Source organism: Rhinatrema bivittatum, chromosome 8 (assembly GCF_901001135.1).
Source record: "Rhinatrema bivittatum chromosome 8, aRhiBiv1.1, whole genome shotgun sequence".
Taxonomy (NCBI): domain Eukaryota; kingdom Metazoa; phylum Chordata; class Amphibia; order Gymnophiona; family Rhinatrematidae; genus Rhinatrema; species Rhinatrema bivittatum.
Window position 1 is genome coordinate 134,203,775 of NC_042622.1, and position 13,866 is coordinate 134,217,640.

At 40.8% G+C, this 13,866-nt stretch overlaps 1 protein-coding gene across 1 annotated transcript in view; it reads right to left on the reverse strand.

Moving 5' to 3' along the window:
- Positions 1 to 13,866, reverse strand: part of MAN1B1 (mannosidase alpha class 1B member 1) — a 93,517-nt gene that overhangs the window by 68,319 nt on the left and 11,332 nt on the right. Inside the window, exon 3 of the mRNA XM_029614229.1 lies at positions 1,948 to 2,090. Within this exon, the coding sequence (XP_029470089.1) occupies positions 1,948 to 2,090 (143 nt within the window). The remainder of the gene's footprint in view (positions 1 to 1,947; positions 2,091 to 13,866) is intronic.

Genomic DNA, 13,866 nt, shown 5'->3' on the forward strand with positions numbered 1-13,866 from the left:
AGAGGGTAGTACCTAAAGTGAAACTCAAGTTTCGTACTGAAGAGTAAACTGGAATGGTATCCCCCAGGATTTGGGTGGACTCGGGGATGGCAAATGGAGGGTGATGACCTAAAACCAGAATGTTGGTTTTCTTGATATTCAGCCCTCTGAAAATTGACTAGGGCTGACCAACTAAATTTAAGTACGTAAAACATGGGCAGCTACAGAAGCAGAGTAAAACAGGCACTCACCACTGATTTCTAACACAAGAGGGTCAATTTTCAAAGGGTTTAGGTTCCTAAGTTTTGCAGTTAGGTCCCTAAATTGGCCCATTTGAAAACAGACTAGGGCAGACAACAAAAATGTAAGGGCCTAAAAAGTAAGTGGCTACAGGGCTGAAGTTAGGACAAGGAAAAATTGTTAGGGGCTTAGCACTAATTTTAGGCACCTATCCTGGCTCCTAAATCCAGACAAATTAACTGCAGGTGTAGATTTATGACTTTCTTCCAAAACCTTAGGGCTGCTAAATTCAGCCCAAAATTCTTCTACATTTAGGTGCCTAAAATGTTGGTACCTGCGTGCTATGCATTTTTCCAAAACTGACCCATGATAATCATATTACCAGTAAGAGGACTCTTTAAACTCAAGCAGCACATTACAGCTCTGCTTAAAAACATAAGTTGCCATACTGGGTGAGACCAAGAGTCCATCAAGCCCAACATCCTGTTTCCAACAGTGGCCAATCCAGGCTACAAGTACCTGGCAATTACCCAAACATTAAACAGATCCCATGCTACTGATGCCAGTAATAGCAGTGGCTATTATCTAAGACAACTTTATTAATAGCAGGTAATAGACTTCTCCTCCAAGAACTTATCCAAACCTTTTTTAAACCCAGCTAAACTAACTATCTTAGCCACATCTGCTGGCAAAGAATGCCAGAGCTAAATTGTGTGTTTAGTAAAAAAGAAATAATTTTCTCTGATTTGTTTTAAATGTGCTACTTGCTAACTTCATGGAGTTCCTCCTAATCCGTGTATTAAAGTGGAGTAGAAGCCTACTAGCCAGAGCAATGGTCTAAGAAAGTGAGTTTGCTTATCCTAAACGGGGTTCTCTGTAGACAGCAGGCCACTGTGAATACGTTGAAGGGTTTTCATGCCAAACTATTAAGATCTCTGTGTAACTGCCAAAAACACCCCTGAAGAAGAAACAAAACACGTAACATGTCAAGCATTTAGGTTTCTTCTTTTAAAAGAGAAACCTTGAATATTGAGACTGGCATATGTTTCCAAAATCTACAAAATTTAAGAGAAGTGCTCTTCTTCTCCTATAATGAATTCTGGGTTTATATGCAATTTTGAAAAAAATTTCCACCAATAAAATATGAAACCAATGATTAAGTCTGATTGGGCAGTTTTGAAATGCTTTAACGTTCCTTTAAAAAAGCAACGTTTTGGAACAGTGGCTGGCAAACACATTCCACTTTGATGGATGAAAGTCTCTAAATAGCATCTGCTACTGATTATATTCAGAGGTCTGTTGCATTCAATAGCAGTATCAAGCATGTGATACTATACAGCATGTGGGCCTTCCTGGTTAGAGTGCAGACATCCCCCTCCCCTACTTCTGAAAACACATCCCCATCAATGAGGGGGAATAATGCAGTTGTGAAATGTTGTGGCAGGATGGGGTTAGGTTTGGTTTAATTTGTATTAAAAGTGTTTTGGCTGCACATTCCATTGACTTTCTATTCCAGTGTGATCCGAACAGTAATTTACAACCCATTAATAAATTGGAGTATAATAACAATTCACTAACACCAAACCCACTATTATTTATGTAGTCTGAAGCAAACCTACTATTGTAGTAAGGTTTCCCATAAAATGTTTCTTCCCGAAACAGTTCACAGCTGTATCCGATGCATGCAAGGGCACTATAGCTTAACCAGAACGCAAGCCTTTTGGGTACCTGAGGTGGAGCTTCTGGCAGGTCATTAGGATGAGATTCTTCCCCTGCTTTCTGAGGTTCTGCTAGAACAGCTGGGTTGGCAGGTTTTAATCCAGGGATTTCGATGTCCACACCACGGTCTTCTACCAATCGATTAGTCAGAGCTAAACACAAAGCATTGATTCAGTACATAGAGGGTCTTATAGTCGGTATAAGGATAACACAACACTCATATAAAGCTATGCTGGACAGGTGCATGGCACCACACGTGCACACAAAATCAGGATGCAGCCCTTTAAGCTCAGCTACACTGGAATTCTAGACGAGTACGACTGCAGGTGGAAGACTGCATGTAGAGCTCAAAGACTACTCACCCATGGCTGTCACAGTTGGCAATGGTGTAGGGGGAACTGCTCATAATCCCTGGGAAGGAAGGGAGGACGAAGCAGCTAGGAAGGGAAGGTCGCACTGGCTTCTAACATACTTTCAAAGATTCTTAGATCATAAGAACCATGTAAGGTTGCCAGTGCTGTCCAGAACTGGATTAAAGTGTCATTTTTTTAAAATTTTATTTTATAGTCTGGGTACAAAGGCTCTGCTTCACAGAACACTAGCAGCAAGAAAACTAGATTATGTGGTCATTTCTCACCTCATACTGGGGGTGGGGGGTAATGGGACAGTAAGGGATTTTGTGGGCACACAAAAGTACAGAAATGTCAGGGCAAACGGCAAAAACACACAACCTGCCAAGCGGTACAAAAGGTTTCAGAGTGGATTTGCTCACTATTCAGTTCCACTGATCACAGCTGTTTCTTTCTGGGAGACATGCAGCTCATTTGAAAATGTAAAAAGGAATTATTCCAGCTGAAATCCCGAGATACTATCCCCACTCTCCTCCCCACCCTCCGAAACACAACCCTGACAATGGATTCTATAATGTGATTGCAGGTAACTAGAGATTTTAGCAAAGTCCAATACGAAATTAGTTTGGTTAACAGACATCAGCCTGAGTTTAGCCACCTTCAAGTTATTCACATTTAGAGGTAAATATTCAAAGCCATTTAGACAGATAGCTCACAAGTTACTCGTTTAAAAGGCAAGTTTCTGAATATTGAACCACTTATCCAGCCTGATTTTACCAGGATGGAAAAAAATAAAAATAAAAGAGGCGTTTCGGAGAGGAGTTAAATTATCTGGCCAATTTCAGTTCTTACCAGCTAAATTAACTGGATAACTTTAGACCAGAGCAGGTCTAAAACTATCATAACAACACAGAATATAAGACTTGCCATACTGGGTCAGACCAAAGACCCATTAAGCCCAGTATTTTCTGTTTTCAACAGTGGCCAATCCAGGTCATAAATACCTGGTAGGATCCCAGAGGGTAGATAGATTCCTTGCTGCTTATCCCAGGGACAGGCAGTGGATTTCTGCAACTCCACCTTAACAATGGTTTATGGACTTTTCCTCCAGGAACTTGTCCAAACCTTTTTTTTTTTTTTTTTTTTTTTAAACGCAGCTACACAAACTGCTTTCACCACATCCTCTGATAATGAATTCCAGAGTTTAATTATGCATTGAGTAAAAAAACATTTTCTCTTTTTAGTTTACTTGCACAACTTAGTAACTTCGTTGTGTGAACTAGTTACCTGGCTAGAATTTAGTACAATATTATGAGGAAAATATTATAGATCCCCCCTCATTAGTACATCATCAACGCACACTAGGAATCAATCACAGTAAAATTACTGGATAGAATTTAGCCACATAAGCACTAAATATACCCGAGTGAGCCCTTTGGTTGGATAACTATTACGTTATCCATCTAAATGGCATTTGAATATGGACCTCGCTATGAATAAGTATGATGTGCATATAATTATTTATTTGTTATTAAATTTATAAACTGTTCTATCTATGGCATATAACTGCAGGTAAAAATCAATGAGAAGCAAATGGGGGGCCATGAAAATTATGGAAGTCAGAAAGGAGTCCATGCTCCCAAAAAAGCTTGGGAACCCTGTTTTAAACTTCTAGCATTTGTAATGCAGACATTTCAAAGAAAGCTTTTGGTTTATATTAACAACCTGCTTATCACTGGGATCTGCCTGCTATTTACTTAAAAGCACCTAGGCTGCTTTAGCATTTACTGCAGCCTCTGTACCGGGATGTCCCAATTTCTCTCTTCTGTCAGTATCCTTCCAAGATACATCATTCCAAACCATGTGCTTATGCGCAATTGTCAGCTTTCCCTCATCATCTACTTTAAAAGCTGCACTACCCAGCCTTGTGTGGCTGGATAACTAGCAAGTTAAGCAAATATCTTTAAAAGATATCCAGTTAAGTTACACTCCTTTGCTAAAAAAGCAAAAAAAAAAACCCCCAAAACCCCCACAGAGACACTTTAATCACCAGCCTTCCAGCCCAATTCCTCCCCCTCAGCATAAGTGTCAAAAGCCCCTGCCAGCCGGATAACTTTAGACCTAACTGGCCATATTCAAAAAGTTGGTCGGATAACGTTAGGCAACTTTATTCAGCAGGACATTTATCCCACTGAATATTTGAGACAAGATATCCAGCTATCCTTAGCCAGATAAGTTTTCCACTCACCGGCTTACTGAATACTACTACCCCCTTAAGTTAATTTTATATTCATGATGATCCCAAGAAAAAAAAAAAAAAAGAACTTGTGGAATGTCAACTAATTATGTTACACAAATAAGAAATGACTCCTGTCCCCTAGAAGAGCAAATCCCCGGCCCAGCAACTTCAAAATCAGAATCTCACTGAACCTGAATACCCAGCAATATGATAAAGCCCACGAGAGACACCAAGTAACTTTCAGAATGTTTGCTGACCCACGCGGAGGAACTGGGTCCAAACCCCTGCTCCAGGGGAGGAGAGGAGGTCCCAGCCATCGCTCAACAGCGACACCTAGTGACCAGACTCAGGGTTCACATTAAATGGGCTCCAGAGGGAGCTGTGGTTTGTGGCGTCTGGCCAAGGACTGTCACAGCGATCACTGGACTAAATTGGGAGAGGAATATCAAAATGGAGTGGGGGGGGGGGGGCAGGTTGTGAATAAAGGCTCGTGGGGCAATAACCTAATAGAGGCCAGCTGTGATTGCGCTGGAAGCACAAAGGAGCAGAAAGAAACTGCTAGGCTTAAAAAATAAAATTCAGGAACTGGCAAGCAGTAACCTCAATCAGTAGCATCCTCTGCCACTTCATCGCGACCTGCTGCTCCCATCAATGATTTTGCAAGATGCACGTCAACCCACTCAGCTCCACAAATAACTGCTAAGCTCAGCTTGCAGAGAGCAAAGAGCTACACTGTAACACGGAGAGACAGACACTTGTATCTTTCTGTTAGCTGTGGCTTGGAGGAGCCAAGCTCCTGCAGGCTGAAAAATGTTTAAAAGGAAAAACAAGTACAGGACACCCAGAAAAAAAAAAAAAGCTGTGACGTTGTGGGGAAATGCCTTTACCATCTCTACCTGAGGCTCTAATGAGGAGCAGCACAGCCGCGCCCCGATTTACCTACACTGGAAACTGATAAGCTGACAACCTTTCAGAGATTTTAAACACAGAGGCAGATGTTCCAAGAATCTCTGGGATATTCAGCACCGCAGCTGTACCGGATACGTTTCTCTGGCTAACCTTAGACCACCATCCCTCCCGCCACTTAAGCAGAGAATGGCAGATGCTGAACACGGCCGAATACTGAAACACCGCCACTGAAACAAAATTTTAAATGAAAGAGGGCATTAATGCAGTTGTTTCTGTCAACTGACTTATACGGAAACATTTTAGGGCCAGTCCAGTGACTCAGCGGAGGACTTGGGTTTGATTCTTGGGTCATGGGTCAAGTTTTCTGTTTCCCAGGCAGGGGTGGATTGCAGGAAAATATCGGCCCAGGGAATGTTTTCAAAACATGGCCCATGGGGTGTCTGACACCCTCAGGCACTTTCCCTGCAGCACGTGTATCTTCCGGCCGTGGCAGGATGGGCTCTGCCGTGGCCTCACAGGCCGGTGCTAGCTTTTTCCTGCCCTGTGTGAACAATTACTGTTCCCCGCCCAGCATCATTCAGTCTCTATCCCGCGCCCATCAAAAAAAAGCCCAGCTCCCTCCAGTAATCTATATTTTTAAAACCTGACCCCCTCCCCAAACAGAACCCATGGTCAAGGGAAGCAAACTTTACAGCCTTGCATGCACACACACACACTCTTCAATTATGCATTTATAACAGATTTTACATGAAAAAAGGCAAAATATCACTTTCAACATGCATATTATATTTACATGTACCACTGTGAAGCCAACCAGAAAATCCTGCAAATAAAGACACTTGGAACTCCTATGGAATTACATTTTTTGTAATGTGTGCTGGGTGTGGGCTTGGCCCTCAGGAAGCCATGAATAAAAGGAATTACCGTTACAATATAGTAAACCCAACATGAAAAAAAAAGCTATATTCAAATTCTGTGGTCACCTCATACACCACCAAAAATAAATAAATAAATAAATAAAACAAGGCACCTAGAACCTTGCCATACCATACAGTCACAGAACTGACTCTCAGGACTCAAATAACAGCAACCTTATGAAAAAGCAGCAATGCAAATACTACAGCAGGCCCAAGAACATTAATACATCACCCACGGGAATAACAGAACAAGCCAGACTGCTACAAATCTCTACAGAGAAACTTCAAGCTGGCAGCAATGCTGCACCCTCAGTCACACACAGGCAGAACACAGACTGACCCTTACCTAAGACCGAAATAAGGGACTACAAATTAGAAATAGAAAGCAGAATCTGAACAGTGGAAGGCTAAAGAGCAAAATACAAAATTATAAGTAATGCATATACCCAAAGATGGCATATTCAAATTGCTAAAATCTCAAAAATATTTTTTTTTGTACCTTTGTCGTCTGTTCTTTTTATTTTCTAATCATTTGGTCCAGGTCTCTCTCTCACACACACAGGCTCATGCTTTCTCTCAAAAGACTCTCTTACACACACATTCTCTCACTCACACTCCCCGGCACCCATGCTCACACGCATGCACCGGGGCTCACAGCAAACCCCTTCTTCGCCGCTATGGGGAGGGCTCCTGTGGCAGCCTTGTTTCGGTGGGGGATCTTTGCCGCTATGGGGACGAGCTCCCGTGGTGGCCTTGCTTTGGTGGATCTTCTTCGCCATCCCACAGCCTCTCCTGCTGCTGCCACCGCCCTCCTAGGTGTGCCGGGAAGTTTAAAAAAATAAAAATTAAAAAAATCATGTGATAAGAGTGACCAGCCCAGCAGGGGAAGCCCGATCCCCTGATAAGGCAATGCGCCCCTGTTCCCAGGTCAGCCGGGGATGGGGATACTGCGGAGACAGCATTAATAGCTCCTGTCGGGGGGGGGGGGGGGGGGGAGGAGCTCTAGCCATCGCGTAATGGCGACACCTGGTGGTCATGACTGCAGAGTTCCGGAAGGAGTCCTAGTGCAGGAAACCAATTCAAGCACTGTCACTGCAAGGTGCTGGATGGGAGAGGATTAGGGAGATACAAATCCCCGGGTAGCTGCAAATGAAGACTCAAGGAGTTGGATCCCAGCCCTGATTCCAACTGAGCTGGAAGGAAGGCAACTGGAACACAAGGAAACTGCTGCGCCCAAACCCACTTCCCCAAAAAATCCCCCAAATGCCTCCACCAAAAAACTGATCTGCATATAAACATTTCTTTTAGTACCGCTGCTTTAAATGGATAGCCATATTCTATGAAAGCTGTGCAGATCCTTTGAAACAGGAAATAGAGAGTTTATAATTTAGGAAACTTTTTTTTTTTGTTGCCAAGCATTAGCCTTCTATTAAGCCATTTAAGCTGAACCACCAAAATGAATTCTCCATGACAGCAAACACCGCTAACAAGGAAAGTACTTCATCATCTTACCTTACATAACAATTGCCATACTGGTCAGACAAAATGCCCATGACGTCCAGCATCCAGTTTCCAGCAGTGGCCAATCCAAGTCACAAGTACCTGGCAGGATCCCCAAGTTAAACAGATTCCAAGCTGCTTATCCCAAGGATAAAGCAGTGGATTCCTGCAACTCTACCTTAATAACGGTTTCTGGACTTTTCTTCCAGGAACTTGTCCAAACCTTTTTTAAACCCACTTAGACTAATAGCTTTTTCCACATCCTCCAGCAACGAATTTGAGTTTAATTAAGCATTCAGTAAAAAATTATTTTCTCCTATTTGAGTTAAATGTATTATCTGGAAACTTCATTGTGTCTCCCGTGGTCTTTGTAGACTTTGAAAGAGTAAACAATAGTTGTATCGCTGCTTGTTAACTATCCTCTCTTATACTTGTGTATTCACCCAGTTATCCCCTCCCCTGTTCATTGTAATTTCCTTTCCTTCTCAGTTTTTTGTAAACCGACATGATGTGTCCTACGAATGCCGGTATAAAAAAGTTTTTAAATAAATAAATAAATAAGTAACATTTACTCGCTCCATGCCACATATTATTTTACAGACCTCTCTCATATCTCCCTTCAGCCGGTTTCTCTCCAAGCTGAAGAGTCCTAACCTCTTTAGCCTTTCCTCATAGGGGAATCGTTCCATCTCCTTTATCATGCTGGTCGCCCTTCTCTGTACCTTTTCTAATTCTGCTATGTCTTTCTTGAGATGCAGTGAGCAGAACTGCACACAATACTCAAGGTGAGGTCACACCATGGAGCAATACAGAGGCATTAAGACAGAAAAGGAATGGAGAATAAAATGGAGACTAAATTAGTTTTGCTTTCTTGGTCACCACTGCCGCATAATGCGCAGAGGATTTCAACATATTATCCATGACGACACCCAGATCCTTTTCCTGGGTGGTGATTCCCAGTATCTGAACCTTGCATCGTGTAGCTATAATTTGGGTGGCTCTTTCCAAGGTACATCACTCTGCACTTGATCACATTAAATGTCATCTGACATTTGGATGATTAGTTTCCCAGTCTCACAAGGTTATCTTGCAATTTCTCACAATCCTCTTGTGATTTGACAACTTTGAATAATTTCATAACATCTGAAAATTTGATCCACACTCATTGTCCCCATCTCTAATAATTTATAAATATTTTAAAGAGCTGTGGTCCCAGTACAGATCTCTGGGGCACTGAAAACATTGACTACTTAGTCCTTCTCTCTGTTTTCTAACCAGTTCTCAATCCACAATAGAACATTGCTTCCTATCCCATGACTTTTTATTTTCCTCAAGAGTCTCTCATGAGGTACTTTGTAAAATGCTTTCTGAAAATCCAGATACATTATTTCAGCTGGCTCACCTTTATCCATATGTTTATTTACGCCTTCAAAAAAATGTAAAAGATTGGTGAGGCCTAGACTTCCTTTGGTCAAATCCATACTAGCTTTGTCCCATTAAATTATGTCTGAATATCTGTATGTTAAGTAATTTTGTTTTTTATATTACTTTCATCCATTTTTCCCAGTACGAACGTTAGGCTCACCAGTCTGTAGATTCCAGGATCACCCCTGGAACCCTTTCTAAAAACTGGCATTACATTGGCCAGTCTCCATTCTTCAGGTACCATATGTGATCTTTATGATAGTTTACAGATTACTAATAATAGTTCTGCAATTCATTTTTCAGTTTTTTCAACACTCTGGGATGTATACCATCTAATCCAAGTGATTGTAGTTTGTTAATTTGCCCTATTACATATTCCAGATTCACTGAGATTTGTTTCCGTTCCTTTGAATATCTCTTCTAGCATGGGTATCTGCCTTCCATCTTTCTCTGCTATGGCCTTGTCCTCCCTTAATGCCCCTTTTACCCCACAATCATCTAATGATCCAACGGACTCCCTAGCAGGCTTTTATGTTTCGAATGTACCTCAGAAAATTTTTATTATGAGTTTTTGCTTCAACAGTGAGACCTTTTCAAATCCTATCTTTGCCTTCCTTATCAATGCTTTGCATTTAATTTGCCAGTGCTTATGCTGTTTCCTTCATTCAAATCCCTAAAGAACTATTTAAAATTCTATTAGTATTCAGATAGATCTGCTCTTCTAATATCCTAATTAACAAACAACCTGCAAAACTGTTACTAGCTCCTCCTTTTGCACTGAACATTTGCAACAAAGATGGCAAACAAAATAATTGCAAACTTTATGATTATTTAGCAATAAGGTACAATTAGATCTTACCGGTTAATTAGCTTTCCTTGAGTCCTGATAGACCAGTGAAACCAATGGGATTCTCCTTCCTACCAGCAGATGGGGACAGAGTGCAAGACTTCTTCCTATGACGTTCCCTGTATAAAGGCTGACCCAGCAGGGAGGATGTCAGTAGTCTTTTGCCAAAGCTTGCTTCTTTCACCGTTTCCCTCTATTCTCTTCTTATTCTCCTTCATATTTTCTTTTTGCTTCCCCAAGAACCCTTAAAATATAGTTCACAAGAAAAATAACTTTCCCGTCTCACAGGGAGCATCATCAGCCGTTTCCCCAATTTTCTTCCCCAGTATGCACTTCCTCATGGTCTTCTGAACTCTACAAAGGTAAAAAATGTGCAAGAGGCGTGGTCATTGTTAAAAAATACCATCCTAGAAGCACAATCCAGATGTATTCCACACATTAAGAAAGGTGGAAGGAAGGCAAAACGATTACTGGCATGGTTAAAAGGTGAGGTGAAAGAAGCTATTTTTGCCAAAAGATCTTCATTCAAAAATTGGAAGAAGAATCCAACAGAAGAAAATAGGATAATGCATAAGCGTCGGCAAGTTAAATGTAAGACATTGATAAGACAGGCTAAGAGAGAATTTGAAAAGAAGTTGGCCGTAGAGGCAAAAACTCACAGTAAAAACTTTTTAAAATATATCCAAAGCAGAAAGCCTGTGAGGGAGTCAGTTGGACCGTTAGATGATCGAGGGGTTAAAGGGGCACTTAGAGAAGATAAGCCCATCGCGGAAAGATTAAATGATTTCTTTGCTTCGGTGTTTACTGAAGAGTATGTTGGGGAGATACCTGTTCCAGAGAAGGTTTTCATGGGTAATGATTCAGATGGACTGAACCAAATCACGGTGAACCTAGAAGATGTGGTAGGCCTGATTGACAAACTGAAGAGTAGTAAATCACCTGGACTGAATGGTATACACCCCAGGGTTCTGAAGGAACTAAAAAATGAAATTTCAGACCTATTAGTAAAAATTTGTAATCTATCATTAAAATCATCCATTGTACCTGAAGACTGGAGGGTGGCTAATGTAATCCCAATATTTAAAAAGGGCTCCAGTGGCGATCCAGGAAACTACAGACCAATTAGCCTGACTTCAGTACCAGGAAAAATAGTGGAAAGTGTTCTAAATATCAAAATCACAGAACATATAGAAAGACATGGTTTAATGGAACAAAGTCAGCATGGTTTTACCCAAGGCAAGTCTTGCCTCACAAATCTGCTTCACTTTTTTTTGAAGGCGTTAATAATCATGTGGATAAAGGTAGATGTAGTGTAGATGTAGTGTATTTGGATTTTCAGAAGGTGTTTGACAAAGTTCCTCAAGAGAGGCTTCTAGGAAAAGTAAAAAGTCATGGGATAGATGGCAATGTCTTTTCGTGGATTACAAACTGGCTAAAAGACAGGAAACAGAGAGTAGAATTAAATGGACAATTTAATGGAAAGAAATACGATGAGTGAGGTAATCACATTTGCAGATGATACAAAATTGTTCAGAGTAGTTAAATCACAAGCAGATTGTGTTAAATTGCAGGAAGACCTTGTGAGACTGGAGAATTGGGCATCCAAATGGCAGATGAAATTTAATGTGGATAAGTGCAAGGTGATGCATATAGGGAAAAATAACCCTTGCTATAGTTACACAATGTTAGGTTCCATATTAGTAGCTACCACCCAAGAAAGAGATCTAGGCGTCATAGTGGATAACACATTGAAATCATCAGTTCAGTGTGCTACGGCAATCAAAAAAGCAAACAGAATTTTGGGAATTATTAGAAAGGGAATGGTGAATAAAACAGAAAATGTCATAATGCCTCTGTATCGCTCCATGGTGAGACCACACCTTGAATACTGTGTACAATTCTGGTCGCCGCATCTCAAAAAAGTTGTGATGGAGAAGGTACAGAGAAGGGCAATCAAAATGATAAAGGGGATGGAACAGCTCCCCTGTGTGAGGAAAGACTAAAGAGGTTAGGACTTTTCAGCCTGGAGAAGAGACGGCTGAGGGGGGATATGATAGAGGTGTTTAAAATTATGAGAGGTCTAGAACGGGTAGATGTGAATCGGTTATTTACTCTTTCGGATAATAGAAAGACTAGGGGACACTACATGAAGTTAGCATGTGGCACATTTAAAACTAATCGGAGAAAGTTCTTTTTCACTCAATGCACAATTAAACTTGGAATTTGTTGCCAGAGGATGTGGTTAGTGCAGTTAGTGTAGCTGTGTTTAAAAAAGGATTGGATAAGTTCTTGGAGAAGTCCATTACCTGCTATCAATTAAATTGATTTAGAAAATAGCCAGTGCTATTACTAGCAACAGTAACATGGAATAGGCTTAGTTTTTGGGTACTTGCCAGGTTCTTATGGCCTGGATTGGCCATTGTTGGAAACAGGATGCTGGGCTTGATGGACCCTTGGTCTGACCCAGTATGGCATGTTCTTATGTTCTCTATTTATCTATCACATAAGGCACCTCCTGTTTAAAGGAGGTGCCTTATGTGAATCAATACAAAATAGAAGAAAATCTAGCCAGACACCCAAAAAACACAAATCTCACTAAAAGAAAAAGAAAAAACACCACACCTCATGGAGATCCATTTTCCTGCCTGTCTGTCCTGTATAAATGCCTGCTAGTCATTCTTTTACCCTCTCTACTTTTGGATGGGATCTAGACTGGTCTGTCAGGACTCAAGGAATGATAATTAGCAGGTAAGATCTAATATACCTTCCTCTTCGCCCTGCCAGGCTAGTGAAACTTATGGGATGTACTAAAGCTGTACCTATCCCAGGTGAAAGATACCCAGAGCTGCCTCCCTCTCATGGCAAACTGTTTCCCTTCTCTCGTGGAGATGCAATCTATATTGTTTTGTGAACGTATGTATCAATGCTCAGGTAGCTGCCTTACATATGTTCTATTGGTGCCATTGTCCTATATTCCACCCTAAATGTTGCCTGCGCTCACATGGAATGCACTCTTAGGCTTACCAGCACTGGTTTCCTCCTCATTATGTATGCTGTTACTATAGTATACCATACCAAATACTGAGAATATTACATACTTTTCAAGTGATATACAACGATGACGTTGTAACATGTGATCTACGTCGGTGAGGACGTCAGTTCCGTTAAACTGTATTGTGCTTTTTGGCACGTTCATGAAGAAAGGTTTTGGAATGAGTTTTCGGCAATTGGGAGATTGTTACCTTGATACGTGATATAAAGTGGATGTAAATGTAGTATTGAAGTCTGATAATATAGATATTGATATTCAGTATCTTATGGAGTGAGGAGTCACTTTATGGAATAAGTTCCTGAGGAAGCCCCATGAGAGGGGAGAAACAAAGATCTTTTGTCGGACAATGTAATAGTGACTGAATAAAGGAACAACGGAACAGTGACATTGATGAATATATCGCAATGAAGATGAAGTGATAAAAGCCTCATATATTTAACAATTTTTTGTTAAAATATATTTTTGGGTCACAATGTTTGGAGAAATTATATTTTAACATGTTTTTAGCTTGGTATGAATGAGTATGTATGTGGTATAGTTAGATTTTACTGTCTAGATAGAGTGAGGTATTCTTATAGGAATCAATAAAGATTGTATATCACTTGAAAAGTATGTAATATTCTCAGTATTTGGTATGGATTATTGGTAAGGGGATATTGGGTTATTAATTGCCCCATGTGTATTATGTT